Source organism: Hesperophylax consimilis, chromosome 3 (genome assembly GCF_061612785.1).
Source record: "Hesperophylax consimilis isolate HC1 chromosome 3, BYU_Hcon_1.0, whole genome shotgun sequence".
Classification (NCBI taxonomy): Eukaryota; Metazoa; Arthropoda; class Insecta; order Trichoptera; family Limnephilidae; genus Hesperophylax; species Hesperophylax consimilis.
The window spans coordinates 24,914,318-24,931,284 of record NC_142838.1 but is presented as its reverse complement, the minus strand read 5'-3'; the positions used below and the strand labels follow the sequence as shown (position 1 = coordinate 24,931,284).

The following is a 16,967-nucleotide window of genomic DNA, read 5'->3' as shown; positions in this document are numbered from 1 at the left end:
GATTTCGGTTTGGACCATGATTTTTAAAACCATTCCGAAGTACCATAGAGCCTGAAACAACGGCTTTTAAAGACCGAACCCAAGTCTCGAATTAGCGCACATAGGAAAGATGTTTTTTCTAGAAATGCAACTTTATTAGAATTTTGTTACTAAATTCGGTTTGTAATGTGATACTCATCACGATTCTGAAAATTCAGCCTCTTTGCTACCATAGAGCCAGAAAAAATGGTTTTTAAAGTTCGAACCAAAGTTTAAAATTAGCGCCCATAAGAATGATCATTTTTCTTCAAATTCAACTTTATGCAGATTTTGTGACTAAATTCGCTTTGGACCATGATTCTTATCAATTTTCAAAAATTCAGCCCGTTTGGTAGCATAGAGCATAAAAAAATGATTTTCGTTCGAACCCAAGTCTCAAATTAGCGCGCATAGGAATGAAGATTTTTCTTCAAATTGAACTTTATGCAGATTTTGCGAATAATTTGGCTTTGGACCATGATTCTTATCATTTTTCATAAATTCAGCCCGTTTGGTACCATAGAGCAGGGCTTCCCAAACTTTTTTAAACTGTGACGCCCTTGGGAAGTTGCCATATTTTTGCGACGCCCCCCCCCCCCTCCCCCCCGGTGACTTAAAATCTAAGCCCCTCTATGGGTAAGTTACCTAATAACAATTTGTCAGAAAAACTCCAAATAGTATTTTTTATTAAAAAATAAAGAACACAACATAAAAACAAAAATAGAAGCAAGCAAAAAAGATAAAAAAGAAATTTTTTCTTTGGTATTAATGAGAAGGATGTGCTTGCTTTTCTGAGAATAGTTTCTCAAAACGAGGTTGAAGTTTCGAAATCGCCACTCTCGTCTCTGCCTTTAAATTTATTTTTGACCTGTACTTATTCTTAATTACAGCAACTGCAGAGAAACCTGTCTCACACAAGTATGATGTCGCAATAATAAAACCCTTAACGCTGCAGTGCTGATGGAACGATATTCTTGAAAAACTGAGCTCCAAAATTCAAGTAGCTTATCCTTATTATATTGCAGCTTAAGGCTGGAGTCACAGGACAATTCTATTAACTGATCTTCTTCTGCTGTCGAAAGTGTTGACGGTGAGGTCGACTCGACAGTCGCTCCGAAGTGTGCGAGTGGAAGACGCTATAAAGATTGCCTCACGACGCCCCTGGGATGATCCCGCGACGCACAGTGGGCTGAAAATCGCCTTTCATAGACATAGAGACTTGAATTTTCAAGGTTATTTTTTTTGGCTAGAAATGGATTCTGCTGATCATTACTATGCTATAAAATGTCGTACGAAGCAATTGCGTGTACAAATGAAGGAGATATAATTTTTTTAAGAAAAATTTGTATGGCGCTGACATTAAAAATGAGGCTATCTCTGGAATCATAAGGTTGGCCGTTCTATCCTTACACACAGATAATACTACTATTTATTTGTATTTTTTTGACATACTTCATAATGTGGCGCAAGGTGCGATTTTTTTTTTTAAATCATAAAGTGGAAAAAAAATCTTTTTTTTGTTGATGATTCATTTTAATGCTTAAATGCTTTACATATGAGTATGCTTTGTCTAGTTTACAATATTTTATTTACACTTCAAGCCAAAACACTGTGCACAGTGGGCTGAAAATCGCCTTTCATAGACATAGAGTCTTGAATTTTCAAGTGTATTTTTTTTGGCTAGAAATGGATTCTGCTGATCATTAATATGCTATAAAATTTTGTATGAAGCAATTGCGTGTACAAATGAAGAAGTCATAATTTTTTTAAGAAAAATTTGTATGGAACTGACATTAAAAATGAGGCTATCTCTGGAATCATAAGGTTGACCATTATATCCTTACACACATACTACTATTTATTTGTATTTTTTGACATACTTCGTATTGTGGCGAAGCTTTACATATGAGTATGCTTTGTCAAGTTTACAATATTTTATTTACACTGCAAGCCTAAAAGCATTTAAGCATAAAAATGAATCATCAACATTAAAAAGGGTTTTTTTCAACTTTGAGGATTTAAAAAAAAAAATCGCACCTTGCGCCACAATATGAAGTATGTCAAAAAAATACAAATAAATAGTAGTATTATCTGTGTGTAAGGATAGAACGGCCAACCTTATGATTCCAGAGATAGCCTCATTTTTAATGTCAGCGCCATACAATTTTTTCTTAAAAAAATTATAACTTCTTCATTTGTACACGCAATTGCTTCGTACGACATTTTATAGCATAGTAATGATCAGCAGAATCCATTTCTAGCAAAAAAAAAATACCCTTGAAAATTCAAGTCTCTATGTCTATGAAAGGCGATTTTCAGCCCACTGTGCGGCGCCCCGGGGCGTCGCGACTCACAGTTAGGGAAGCCCTGCCATAGAGCATAAAAAAATGATTTTTAACGTTCGAACCCAAGTCTCAAATTAGCGCGCATAGGAATAATGATTTTTCTTCAAATTCAACTTTATGCAGATTTTGTGACTGATTTCGGTTCGGACTGTGATTCTTATCATGATTCCGAAATTTAAGCCCGATCGGTACAATAGAGCCTGAAAACATGGATTTTAAAGTTGGAACCCAAGTCTCAAATTAGCGCTCATAGGAATGATGATTTTTCTAAAAATGCAACTTTATTCAAATTTTGTGACTGATTTCGGTTTTGACTGTGATTCTTATCACGATTCCGAAATTTAAGCCCGTTTGGTACAATAGAGCCTGAAAAAATGGATTTGTGGCGTCGAAAAAAATCTAGATTAATTAATTAGTAATAAACCGCTCGACCTACTTAGTACCTACTCCCGAATTATGTACCTGCAGTCGAAATCGCATCGTTAACAAAGCAATCTACTTACTACAAGGACCTACTTATCTACCTACTGTTGCCGTCGGCCGTGTAGTATAAATATGCCCGACGCAGCGAGACAGTCAGTCAGTCATCTATCAGCCGTCAGTTAAATCAACGAGTGATCACCCGCGCTCTTCTTACTAGCGCGAAGGACAAGGAGTACCCGGCTTCGACCGTACCACCATGGACTCTATCGGGACATCATCATAGCGCCTTATCCAGATCGCCGTCCCTGGCAAGCGCTACTCGGATTACAAGCGCCCTGGTTCCAGCGTCTCTCACCAGCGCTTTTTCCGCGCCACCATGACCACCACGAGGACACGCAGCATCTTCACTGGTCTACGTCGCTCCCGTTCAACCGCCTACAAGGTTCGCCGCACGTTCGGCCTCCCGTCAGCACTGGAGTATTGATTCCCCAGATCGCCAGTGCCTGACCGCCATCGAGTCCCGGTCCCAACGCGCCGTCGCCAACTACCGCCTGGACCACATCACCGCAGCAACCGGAGTATTCAACTTCTATCCTACGTCAACTCTCGTCACGGCAACTGACTCAATAAACACTGTGACCTTCACCACTCGACTTTTATTCCGTGCCTTCTCACCTGATCCCCAAAGTGGTGACCCCGACGTGATCTGCAGCCCGACGTGATCTGCAGCCTGACGTAATTCTGCAGCCCGACGTGATAGTGTTACTCCAACTCACCGGTAACCCCGTCTTAAAATGGGTGATCAGTTAAGGCACCACGGAGCATCATGCATCAGACCATCTCCGCACAAGCGCGGATAATAGTGCCACCATGGTTATCTGAGTGTATCTTCAGCCTGTGTTGTGAACATGTCTTTTGCAAATTTTTTTTTTATGAAGTGTCACAATTTAAAACACGTTCGTCTCCGAGCTATTTTCTTCTATCGCAGCCCTCAGCAAAGCTGCTGGGAAGGGGGTGTTGTGGCGTCGAGAAAAAACTTGATCAACTAATTAATAATAAGCCGCTCGACCTACTTAGTACCTACTCCCGAATTATGTACCTGCAGTCGAAATCGCATCGTAAACAAAGCAATCTACTTACTACAAGCACCTACTTGTCTACCAGGTGACAATAAGTCACAGGCCGTCTTTCACATTACGAGAATTCGCAAGAAGGTTCGAGTAAACCACCTAGGCATAATTGCTGCGCAGTCGAAACTTCGTGAAACACACAGACTGTGCGAGTGCCTAGGATTAAGTTGCCATCCATCTACCTACTGTTGCCGTCGGCCGTGAAGTATAAATATGCCCGACGCAGCAAGTCAGTCAATCAGTTATCTATCAGCCGTCAGTCAACGAGGCTCAACGAGTGATCACCCGCGCTCCTCTTACTAGCGCGAAGGACAACGTACCCGGCTTCGCCCGTACCTTAATGGACTCCATCGGGACATCATCATAACGCCTAGTCCAGATCGGCGTTCCTGGCAAGCGCTACTCGGATTAAAAGCGCCCTGGTTCCAGCGTCTCTGACCAGCGCTTCTTCCGCGCCACCATGACCACCACGAGGACACGCAGCATCCTCACTGGCCTACGCCGCTCCCGTTCAATTGCCTACAAGGTCCGCCGCACTTTCGGCCTCCGTCAGCACTGGAGTATTGATTCCCCAGATCGCCAGTGCCTGACAGTCATCGAGGCCCGCTCAACAGCGCCCGGCGTCGACTCACTGGCCCGCGCTTGACCAGCACATCACCGCAGCAACCGGAGTATTCAACTTTTGTCCTACATCATCTCCTCGTCACGGCAACTGACTCAATAAACACAGTGACCTTCACGACCGCTTTTTATTTCGTGCCTCACCATTGATCCCCAAAGATTTTTAAGTTCGAACCCAAGTCTCAAATTCGCGCCCATAAAAAATATGACTTGACCCAAACAGCTAATTTATGCAGATTTTGTGACTGATTTCGGTTTGGACTATGATTCTTATCACGACAGGAGTCCCGCAGGGGTCAATTCTCGGGCCAACATTATACATAATATTTGTTTTACTCATGAATAAAATTTTCACCTTTGTTAAGCATTACGTTTATGCTGATGATACGGCGCTTGTCATTTCGCATGAAGATTTATCTATTGCAATAAAACTCATGCAGCATGATTTCTTTTCTTTACAGAAATGGTCACATGATGCCGGCCTAATAATAAATTCCAAAAAGACTAAATTTATGCATATACGATCTCCACATGCAAAATACACCATCACGCCTATAATAAAGTCGCATACATCTGAGTGTATACATAATTCTTCACAGTGCTGTAAATGTGGAACCATTGAACTGGTACAAACCTATGTATATTTGGGGATAACTGTAGATGCGCATATGAAATGGGATACACACGTTAGCAACATATGCAAACGCCTACGAGCTATTGCGGGGCAAATTTACAAAATTAAATATTTTATGCCTATAAGTACGTTAAAAATAATCTATTTGTCACTAGCGGAATCTACAATCAGATACGGAATAACGTCATGGGGAAACTCCTGCAAGACAAATATAGGTTACGTCCAATCAATCCAAACTCCATGACTAAGCTTTTGGTAAACAAACGTATTAATGCACAAAGAAGAGATATAAAATTATTATATGAGTCAGTTAACGTATTATCTGTTCGAGGAATATTATGGTTAAAAATTATATGTCAAAACATAACGTCAGATTCAATATACAAAGAAAAAGTAGATCATACATATGACACAAGATTCAATAGAAATGAAGGTATGTCCATTCCGAAAATTATAAATAAATACGGACAACGGACGTTCTCTTATCTTGTGCCTACCATATTTAATAAGATTCCAATAGACATAAAAAATCAATCAAATTGCACCCCCGAATTAAAAAATAAAATTAAAAAATGGTTAATAGATCAAGCTTTTTTTTACTGATATTGTTATAATCTTATGCATATATATATATACATATGAATATGAGTAATTTGCCTGTGTTACAACTGACTGTCTTTGTATTTTATTATTTTGTATTGTAGTAAGTTAAAAGTTATTCTATTGTTTCTTTTTTATATATGGCTCTGTTTTTGTGATTATTTAAGTTCTTATTTAAATTCTTCTGTAACTATTTTAAATATTGTGATTTATCGCTTTTTGTATGCTTTGATAATATATTATGATAAACTGACCTGCTTACAAACTGCTTGAGCAGTTTAGCGGGTATAAATAATAAATAAAAAAAAAATAAAAAAAATTCCGAAATTTTAGCCCGTTTGGTACCATAGAGCCTGAAAAAATGGCTTTTTAAGTTCGAACCCAAGTCTCAAATTCGCGCCCATAAAAAAGATGACTTGACCCAAAATGCTCCTTTATGCAGATTTTGTGACTGATTTCGGTTTGGACTGTGATTCTCATCACGATTCCGAATTTTCAGCCCGTTTGGAACCATAAAGCCTAAAAAATGGTTTTTAACGAACGAACCCAAGTCTGAAATTAGCGCCCATAAAAATGATGACTTGACACGGCAACACACCCACGGTATAACACCCGCATAACACGGCATAACACCCCAAAAACAAACAACAAAAATGCTTTTGGCCGTGAGAATCTAAAAACTTACTTTCAAAAACCATTTTTTCAGGCTCTATGATAGCAAAGAGGCTGAATTTGCAGAATCGTGATGAGAATCACATTTCAAATCGAATTCAGAAACGAAATGTGAATAAAGTTGCATTTTTAGAAAAATCATCATTCCTGTTACAGTAATGGCCTCGTTAAATTAATGATACCAAGAAAAATAATTGATAAGTTTTATTCTTTAGAACACACATCACTGGTAACAAAAAACAACGACCCTCGAATTCCTTAATTATTTCATGGTTGTTATTGATCCGTTATTTAGAGAGAGAGGAGGAAGAAAATGGGCTTGCAAACCTATTTATAAACTAATTCATTTGAATGTATTGGTATATATAATCACAATTATTGCCCTTAGGGGAGACATCTGTCGGATATTTCAATTACTCAATACAGATACAAGTGGCATTTTCGTTGGTTTGATTCTTGGCTAAAGTCTGAACATGCTGCCAGGGCACGGAAGAATTTATTTTTTTACACATAAACAAAAAAATATTTTTTTTTTTAAATAACCATAATATAAACAAAAAATAATTTGAAAAATAAACATAATATAAATATGGACAAATTAATTTGAAAAATAATCATGAGATGAATATGAACAAAAAGTTCTAAAATAAGAGAATCATAATATGAACAAGTTAATTCGATGTTCCTAAGTCATCCTTCAGGTAGGTTGCTAATTCTTCTCCTTCTTATGACTGCTAGCAAAAATTTGATGGTCCAAGGTCATCCTTCAGGTAGGTTGCTAATTCTTCTCCTTTTTATGACTGCTAGCAAAAATTTGATGGTCCAAGGTCATCCTTCAGGTAGGTTGCTAATTCTTCTCCTTTTTATGACTGCAGGAACTTATTTATTCAGTCCGGGGGGTACATCGGGCGTCCCTGTAGCAATGCTTGAATCCCTTTCCATGGGTAATAAACATATTTTGCTGATAGGTCTCTTAAATGTTCCTTGTGCGGTTTTGAGGGTAACCACCCGCACTTTCCCGTCAGCTCCAGGGTGAGTAGCTAGGATCCTGGCTAGTTTCCACATATTAGGCGGCAGGTTGTCCTCCTTTAGTATGACCATGTCGTCCCTTTCAACAGTCCTGAGGCCCTTGTCTTCCTTCCATTTGGTACGTCTTTGTAATTCTGCAAGATATTCCAGTTTCCACCTGCACCAAAATGTTTGAATCAGTGCATTTAATTTTTGATATTGATTCAATCGATTATATTGTATCTCCCGAACATCCTTCTCAGAGATAGAAGCTATCCCTCCGCCAATCAGGAAATGATTTGGAGTCAAAGGATTCAGGTCAGTCGGATCGTTGGACAGAGGAGTGAGCGGACGTGAATTTAAACAGCATTCTACCTGACACAATAAAGTATATAATTGTTCAAAGGTTAAACTTGAATTATCGGTTATTCTTTTTAAATGATATTTGGCGGATTTCACTGCTGCTTCCCAGAGTCCAGCGAAATTCGGTGACCGTGGTGGAATAAATCCCCACAGTATTGACAAATCAGCTAAATATTTTTGAATCTTGTCATCAGATTTCTTTAACTTATCATACAATTCTCTCAGTTGATTATATGCTCCCTTAAAATTGGTCGCATTATCTGAATATATTTTAAAGGGTTTGCCCCTCCGCGCAATGAAACGTTTTAAACAATTTAAAAAGTTGTCAGTGGTGAGGTCCGTTACCAGTTCCAAATGCACAGCTTTCGTTGAGAAACAAACAAAAATGCATAAATAAGATTTCACCAATGGAGCCTTCCTGGTGATACCGCTTTTCATCATGATAGGACCTGCGTAATCAATCCCGGTAACCTCGAACGGCCTGCTAGGTGTTATTCTGTTTTCCGGCAAGTCACCCATGATAACTTGACTGGTTACTGGATTTTTTCTGAAACATACTATACATTTATGTAATATTTGCTTAACAGTGGTTTTTCCGGCAATCGGCCAGAACTGTAATCACACTAGAGATAACAAAGTTTGTGTCCCTGCATGTAAATGTACATAATGAAGATGTCGAATAATTAATTCTGTTAACCTATTATTTTTTGGTAAAATTATTAGGTGTCGTTGCTGGTATGATAAATGTTTCGCCTTTGTTAGCCTCCCCCCGACACAAATTAATCCATTATTTATAAATGGATTAAGCGACAAAATAACGCTACGTTTATCCAGTGAACATTTATTACTCAAAGCCCTGAACTCATCCTTAAAATGGTAGCGTTGAATTATTGCTATTAGACGATGCAATGTATTGTCCAGCTCCGGCACGCTTAACCTCCCGGTTAATTTACAGTTTTTTGTGTTACAATTATTAAAGAAACGCAATATATATGCAGTTACTCTCTTTAGCTTGTTGAGAGAGGAAAATTTTGAAAAGATGTCCCACTCCGTGACATTAGTAGACACGCATACCGCCTTGGTTTTTATCTCTGGAGGATTTATACAGGAATTTTCTGGCTTCGGCCAGTGATCGGCCTCTCTTATTAGCCAATCTGGACCCTTCCACCAAATATCTGCTTGTAATAGTTTGTTTGCTGTAACTCCTCTTGATAAAATATCAGCGGCGTTTTCCTGCGATGAAACATGTCGCCAATGGGCGGGATCGCCGGCCTCTTGTATCTCGGCAACCCTGTTGGCCACAAAGGTATTCCATCTAGCTGGCTGTCCTCTTATCCAGCATAGTGCGATGGTAGAGTCACACCAGTAGTATGTATCCACCTCAACCATGTTGAGCGCTTCTTTGATGTTTTTTAATAATTTCGTTAACAGCACCGCACCACAAAGTTCCAATTTTGGCAGGGATATGTTTTTTAATGGCGCTATCCTGGACCTGGAAGATATTAACTGAGAGTGCATCTTACCCTCGGCGTCCCTGGATACTAGATACGCACAGGCTCCGTAGGCCTTTTCCGATGCGTCGCAAAAACCATGGATTTGTAGGCCGTTTTGACCCCACAAGATTCTTCTCTTTATTTTCAACAGGTTTATTTGAGATAAATTTTTCATGTAATTTTCCCAATCTTTTAATATTCCCTCGGGTATTTCTTCGTCCCAGGAAGTCTTAGATATCCATAATCTCTGCATAATTAGTTTTGCTACAACCGTTACTGGTCCTAGCAGTCCTAAAGGATCGAACGTTGAGGCGATACTTGACAATATCCGCCGTTTGCTTTGTACGGTACATACTGGTTTTTTCACTACATATGAAAAGTAATCAAACTCACTGTTCCAGATTAATCCTAGTATTTTTTCTTCTTGGGGTTCTTTAGATATCAATCCTTGCATATCTTGACCTGGTTCGGAAGATAATTCTGCCACGTTCGATCTCCATTTTCTTAGATTCATCCCTGCAGATTTTAGTAAACTGATTACCTGTTGTTTTAGAAGGTGGCACGATTCAACGTCATTTCCTCCCGTTAATAGGTCGTCCATGTAAAAGTCGTTTTCAATGACATTGCTTGCTATAGGAAATGAAAGTCTATTTTCAATACCTATTTGCTTCAGGCATCTTGTCGCCAGGAAAGATGACGGTCCTAATCCATAAGTCACTGTCTTTAGCTTGTAATGCTTCAAATCCTCATCCTGTGAAAAGCGCCAAACAATTTTCTGTAGATTGCGGTCGCTTTCCTGCACGTTTATCTGACGGTACATTTTCTCTATGTCCGCAGTTATGACTACAGGATGTTTTCTGAAATGTAAAATTTGCATATTTAAATCCTTTTGTATGTTAGGTCCGACCATCAGAGCATCATTAAGGGAAATACCAGAAGATGTTTTTGCCGATCCATCGAACACCACGCGAACTTTAGTAGTGGTGCTTGACTCCTTCATCACCGCATGATGTGGTAAAAAATATGATCTCGCATCGCATTCGGATTTTCGGCACTCTTCCATATGACCCAATTGTAAATATTCTCTCATAAACATGCTATATTGACATTTCAATTCTTTATTGGTGGAAAATTTTCTTTCCAATGTATGAAACCTTTTTTCAGCCATTGACAAAGAACTCCCTAGTTGGTCTATACAAGTAAGGTGTAAGGCTACCGTAAATCTGCCCTCCGTGTCTCTACTATGACACTCTGTAAAGTTGACTTCGCAAGCCTTTTCTTCAAAATTCTGAGGTTTCATGGCATCCACCTCCTCTAGATTCCAGAATCTTTCCATCTGGTTACCTATTTTATTAATGGCTAGATTACAATTAATTGATACTGGCCTTGTTTTAGTGATGATGTCGATCGCTCCGGAAACAATCCAACCGAGTTCAGTCCTTTGAATAGTTGGCCCGCCCTCCGTTAAGCGTATTCGATCATTATTCATTATTTCCCAAAAAACTTCCGCACCCAACAGGATGTCAATTGGAGACGTGACATTGAAATCCTTATCCGCTAGTTGCAAGCCAGATGGGATCTTCAACTCTTGTTTCCTGAAGGTCATTTGGGGTAGGTCGGTTGTTATAGCCTGCAATACTAAACAAGAAATTTTCTTATTATAATCACTATTCACTGCTAACATGTCAATTGTAACTCTTCGATTGATATGTGTGATGCGATTTAGTATTCCAGACACCGGCGTATTTATTTTTTCTGTTTTTAATTTTAATTTTTTTGCAAAACTCTCTCTTATGAAATTCGATTGGGCGCCTGAATCCAATAATACCCTCGCTTTGTGCAAACGGTTGTCGCTACCTACGATATTCACGATCGCTGTAGATAGTAAAATTATCTTTTCATTTTTATTTAACACCGTATGATTTGCCACTGATGTCGAGCTGTGTGCCTCTTCATTTGTGTTTTCACTATTTAATTCATTACCATGTATCAAAGTATTATGTTGATCACTTGCACAGATTTTACATTTGAATTTATTTTTGCAATCTTGTGTAAAATGTCCTACCCTCAAACATTTGAAACAGGCTCGGGCCTTTCTTAAAAATTCTAATCTTCCCTGGATATTTAATTTGAGAATTTTTTTACAATAATACACTGGATGATTTTCTTTACATAGGATGCATCCGTGTTTGGTTGCTATCAATGAGACAGACAAATCTTTCTTGCGATCATCACGTGTTGTAACATTCTTGTAGGTAGGCCTTTTTTCTTGCAAATTTGTGAACTCCAGTACCTCAACACGTTTGGTTAGACATGTAATAAATTCTTTCAACGTTGGGAGTGCACCATCTATTGGCTGCTCTTCCCAAAATCTACGAGTTGATCCATCCAATTTATTAGATATTAAATATATCATAATCGCGTCCCAGGAATCAACATGTAATCCTAGATTTTTTAACGCTTCTAAATTTATATTAGCCTGATCAATAATATGCCTTAACGCTACTGGACATTCTTGTTTCATATCTTTTAACTGAAATAAAGATGCAACATGCCTATGAACTATTATTTTTTTATTCGCGTAACGTTCCTGCAGTATCTGCCACGCAGATTCGTAATTGTCGTGCGATATGGTCAAGGAGGCAATCAATTTAGCTGCGTCTTTTTTAAGGCACGATTGTAAATAAAAGAATTTTTGAGAATTGTTTAACGTATTATTTTCATGAACCAATGCTTTAAAGGTCTCAGCGAATTTAGCATAGTCAGTAATTTCACCATGAAATTCAATAAGTTTCAAAGTTGGTAATTTAATTTTACATTTTTCATTATTTACTGAATTCAATAAACCTTTTGCTAATGCAAGTACAGAGAAATATTGATTTTCAAAGGATTCACGTTGACTTACGTGTTCTGCCTCGTCATCCGAAAGTTCTTCGATTTGAGATTGAATTTTTTCAAAGTCATCTTACAATTTTTCGACCTTTTGATAACGTAATTCTAGTTCCGTTTTATCGAGTGTCTTTAAAATATCATTAAACCTTGTCAATTTCGCTTTCAAAACTCCACGCTTGTTGATTAACTGCTTTAACTTTTCCATCTTTAATGGTAAATAATAAACAATTTAACTTTTAACCTCAAACAACTGACAGTTTACGAATGAAAACACGGCGGTGTTAGTAAAAATGCTTATCAGTGCCAGGGCTGACAACCTTTTAAATCAGAACAACCACTCACCACTGACAACTTTTTAAATCAGAAATTCGCTGAAATTATTTTGTAGCGAGATTTTACCCGGTAATTTTGAATATTCGCGTGAATTATTTTTAATTAAATAAATCCAATGACAAAACTCTTACAATTGAGATGCTCATTTAACAATAATCGTATCAATTTGCAATGTAGGTAGCTATTAAAATTTTATGCAACTGAAAAATCAGAAACAACAATAATTTTTTTCAATCTTTGTTGCATATTTAAATATTTCATTTGGGATAATTTGAAATAGGAAGGATTCGGCATTCGGTCACAGTTTTGATAGGATGGTATTGGGATACTTATCTGATGATGATCTGCATCTTCTTGGTTTTTTGTTGGTTCATATTTCGGCTCTTTCTGGTGCACGATGCGGCTCGATTGGACCATATGTTACAGTAATGGCCTCGTTAAATTAATGATACCAAGAAAAATAATTGATAAGTTTTATTCTTTAGAACACACATCACTGGTAACAAAAAACAACGACCCTCGAATTCCTTAATTATTTCATGGTTGTTATTGATCCGTTATTTAGAGAGAGAAGAGGAAGAAAATGGGCTTGCAAACCTATTTATAAACTAATTCATTTGAATGTATTGGTATATATAATCACAATTATTGCCCTTAGGGGAGACATCTGTCGAATATTTCAATTACTCAATACAGATACAAGTGGCATTTTCGTTGGTTTGATTCTTGGCTAAAGTCTGAACAATTCCTATGGGCGCTAATTTGAAACTATTTCTCTTTATTGTTCTTTATTGTATCTTTATTGTTCTTGAACTTTATTTGAAAGGTTACACATTGTTTCAATATAGATGGCGCCACAAAACACATTTGATAATTTTGTTACCATTATTCTAATACTCCCACTTTACAAAATAAATGTAATTTTTCAAACAGAATACATAGATATTGTTTTATTTAACTTTAATTCCCAGCATGTGCATGAACTTATAAAGCTTAGTTGACAAAATACCCTTGGTTTACAAGTCAGCGGGCATTTCCTGAGTTGAAATGTATTCAATATTAATTAATTTATTTTTAACTGCATCTCTAACATAATGATACCGAACATCAATATGTTTTGATCTAGCATGTGCCTGATGACTTGTTGCTAATTTTAATGCACTTTGATTATCACAATTCAATTTATTTACACATTTTTTACCAGTAAGTTTATACATAAGATTTCTGAAATAAACAGCTTCTCTAGATGCCTCTGAGAGAGCAACATATTCTGCCTCAGTACTGGATAAGGAGACAGTCTTTTGTTTTTTACTTTGCCAGGAAATCACAGAACCACCCATTACAAAACAGAACCCAGTATAAGACTTACGATCCAGACTATCACTAGCCCAGTCTGCATCAACAAAACCTGTTAGCTCTACATTTTCCTTACAATATGTTAAACAATAGTGTTTTGTCTTTTGTAAATAATTTAATATTCGTTTAGCATAACTAAAATGAGTTTCATTATAACTTTTATTGAACTGGCTGAGATAACTAAGGGAATACGACAAGTCTGGTCTAGTCAAAACTGCCAAATACATAAGGCTTCCAATTAGCTTTTGATATGGAATATTTACTACACAATTTTCAGTGAATCTAAGTAAAATAAAATTTGGAAAAAAATATCATTCTCATTAGAGGTGAGGCGTACCTACTTATCGTATCCAGTAAAAGTACCGGGTATTTCCATGCGATACCTTGTACTTGTGACAGATCTCCAAAATACTCAGTATTTTATACCGAGATTAAATTTTTTAATAGGTACTTTTATTAGATATTTTTGCAGGGTATTTTTTATGGATAATTTTAAAAGATATTTTGATGGGTATTTTTAAAGGGTATTTTTGATGGAGTTTTTTAGTAGGTATTTTTGATGGGTATATTAGATGGGTATTTTTGATGGGTATTCCTGATGGGTATCTGTGACTGGTATTTGTTATGATGATATTTAGCGACCGGAAAAATGTGGGGTATTTTTCTACATGGAATCCCGTAGCTACCCCCTCCCCCATGGATTTGAAATATGTTGTGGGGAAGTACTCATTTTGAAATTTTTTGTGGGAAATTATGTTTTACAAAAATTCTCTAACAATCCCCCCCTCACCCACCTATGGATTTCGAATAATAAATGGGGGGAATCAAGCTTACGTACAAAATTTGTGGGAAATATGTGCAGAATTATGTGAGCGTGATTTAGAATTACTTATTCTGAATCAATTCTATTCAGAATTAGTAATTCTATTAAGGTCGGTATTAAATACTTTTGAGTATTTTGTCACAGGTATTTTTACCAGGTTTTCTCTGTACCTGTACTCATTGTACCCAGTAACGAAAAGTACTCATAGGACCTACCTCTATCTCACGGGCACAATTGCAAGACTTGGGTTCGAATTTTAAAGCAGTTTTCTCAGGATCTATGAAGCCGAACGGACTGAAATTTTGGTTACTTGCTAGAATTGATGGTGATGGAGAAGTTGAATCAATTACAAAATCTAGGTAAAACTAGAAGTTAAAAACCCGCTCCGCGGGTTTTTTGCCGCTAAGCCCTGCGAGCGACACTTCGTTGGGTTTCGCCCAGTTTAAGTGATACAAACAACAGTTACATTTAATAGATAGATATTAGGTCATTCACAGAGAGATGGTGAGTATACATTGTAAATAGATTATTACAATATAGCGCCCCTGAAGTGATATCTCACAAAATCGGAGCAATACAAATTGGCCGAAGGTGCGGCGGACCTTGTAGGCGGTTGAACGGGAACGGCGTGACCAGTGAGGATGCTGCGTGTCCTCGTGGTGGTCATGGTAGCGTGGAAGAAGCACTGGTCAGAGACACTGGAACCAGGGCGCTTGTAATCCGAGCAGCGCTTGCCAGGAACGGCGATCTGGACAAGGCGCTAAGATGATGTCCCGATAGAGTCCATGGTAGTACGGGCGAAGCCGGGTATATGTTGTCCTTCGCGGGGGGCGCGGGGGCGCACCGTCACTCGTGAGATTAGTACATCGTTGGCGGCAGGTTGATGAATGACTGACTCGCTGCGTCGGGCATATTTATACTACACGGCTGACGGCGGCAGTAGGTAGGTGGATGGCAACTAAATCCTAGGCACTCGCACAGACTGTATGTTTCAGGAACCTTCGATAGCGCGGCAATTATGCATAGGCGGCAGACTCGTTCCTTCTGGCGAGTTCTCGTATGTGTAAGACGGCTCGTGACGTATTGTCACCTGGTAGACAAGTAGGTGTTTGAAGTACTTAGGTTACTTTGTTTACGTTGCGATTTGAATTGCAGGTACATAATTCGGGAGTAGGTACTAAGTAGGTCGAGCGGTTTATTATTAATTATTCAATGGATTATTCTCGACGCCACAAATAAATAAAATTTAATGTTTACATTTTATTGAGTACAAGCATTGATATACAACGGAAATAGATAAAATAATGTAATCTTATTAATCTTTATTTCATTAAAACACAAATAACTTTGTTTACATCAACTTATTATATACAACCACTACATGTGTTATGAACGAAGTTCACCTCATCAGGAGTAAGTATACTCCGAATTAAAAAATTAAATGTTGATTACAATTGGAAAGAAGAATTGGAAGGAGGGGGGAGGGGTTAGAGTGGGCGGGGTTTATCAAAATTAGGAATTACAATATCGTTAGACGGGATAGACCAGTTGAGTGGGAAAATATTTAAAAGAGAGTTTATTAAACAAAATTCTTGTTAATTATATTTGCTTTTATATTAAAATATTTTAAATTTCTAAAATTTCAAAATTATTTATTTGCGATGCTTTATATGCTGTGTGAAGTATTTTAAGACCTGAAAAAACAAATAGCATATAACCATGAAACAATATATTCATAAAACAAATAGCATTTAATAACGGTTTCTCTAATAAATTGATAGTTAAAATACTAAATAAAAAAAATTAAACATGATCTCTTCAAATGGTATATTTAACCTATTTCTAAAGATAAAATAAACAATGGCGTAGAATTCTATTTGTGGATAACGATACTTCCAAAATTATAAATAAAAACATTCCTGGTACTATTCAACCGGCGTTTTACACTAAGAAAACTTGAAGAAAAATTATTCTTAATAATAAAGATAGCGATAATCAAACAAAAAAATCGTTTATAAAAAGAATTTATAAACTCAATTGGGATGGTTGTAATTTCTTTTACAAAGGTAGAACCAATAGAAACTTTGAAGTCAGAACTAAAGAATATCTAGGAGCTGTAAATGGAAATAGTTAATCTGAGTTTGATCATCTTTTGAATAATGATCACACTTTTGATAAAAATTCAGGTCTAAAATACTTCACATAGGATATAAGGTATTGCAAATAAATGATTTTTAAATTTTAGAAATAATAAAA

The 16,967-nt window shown here is 37.3% G+C and overlaps 1 protein-coding gene across 4 annotated transcripts; it reads right to left on the bottom strand.

Annotated features, from left to right (window-relative positions):
- Positions 1-7,229: 7,229 nt before the first annotated feature.
- Positions 7,230-12,429, bottom strand: LOC149425157 (uncharacterized). Of its 4 annotated transcripts, none has more exons than XM_089650989.1 (2): positions 12,346-12,429; positions 7,230-7,629 (listed from the first exon to the last, which is right to left on the bottom strand). In XM_089650989.1, exons 1-2 carry the CDS (start codon positions 12,402-12,404, stop codon positions 7,323-7,325), a joined length of 366 nt encoding a protein of 121 aa, XP_089507115.1. In that variant the 5' UTR covers positions 12,405-12,429; the 3' UTR covers positions 7,230-7,322. The 4 variants fall into 4 exon arrangements, 2 of the variants coding, with proteins under 2 accessions (XP_089507115.1, XP_089507116.1); XM_089650990.1 differs by lacking the exon at positions 12,346-12,429 and adding an exon at positions 12,213-12,255 and having other exon boundaries at positions 7,231-7,629; XR_016305671.1 differs by lacking the exon at positions 12,346-12,429 and adding an exon at positions 8,220-8,445 and having other exon boundaries at positions 7,497-7,629.
- Between the last annotated feature and the right edge of the window lie 4,538 nt (positions 12,430-16,967).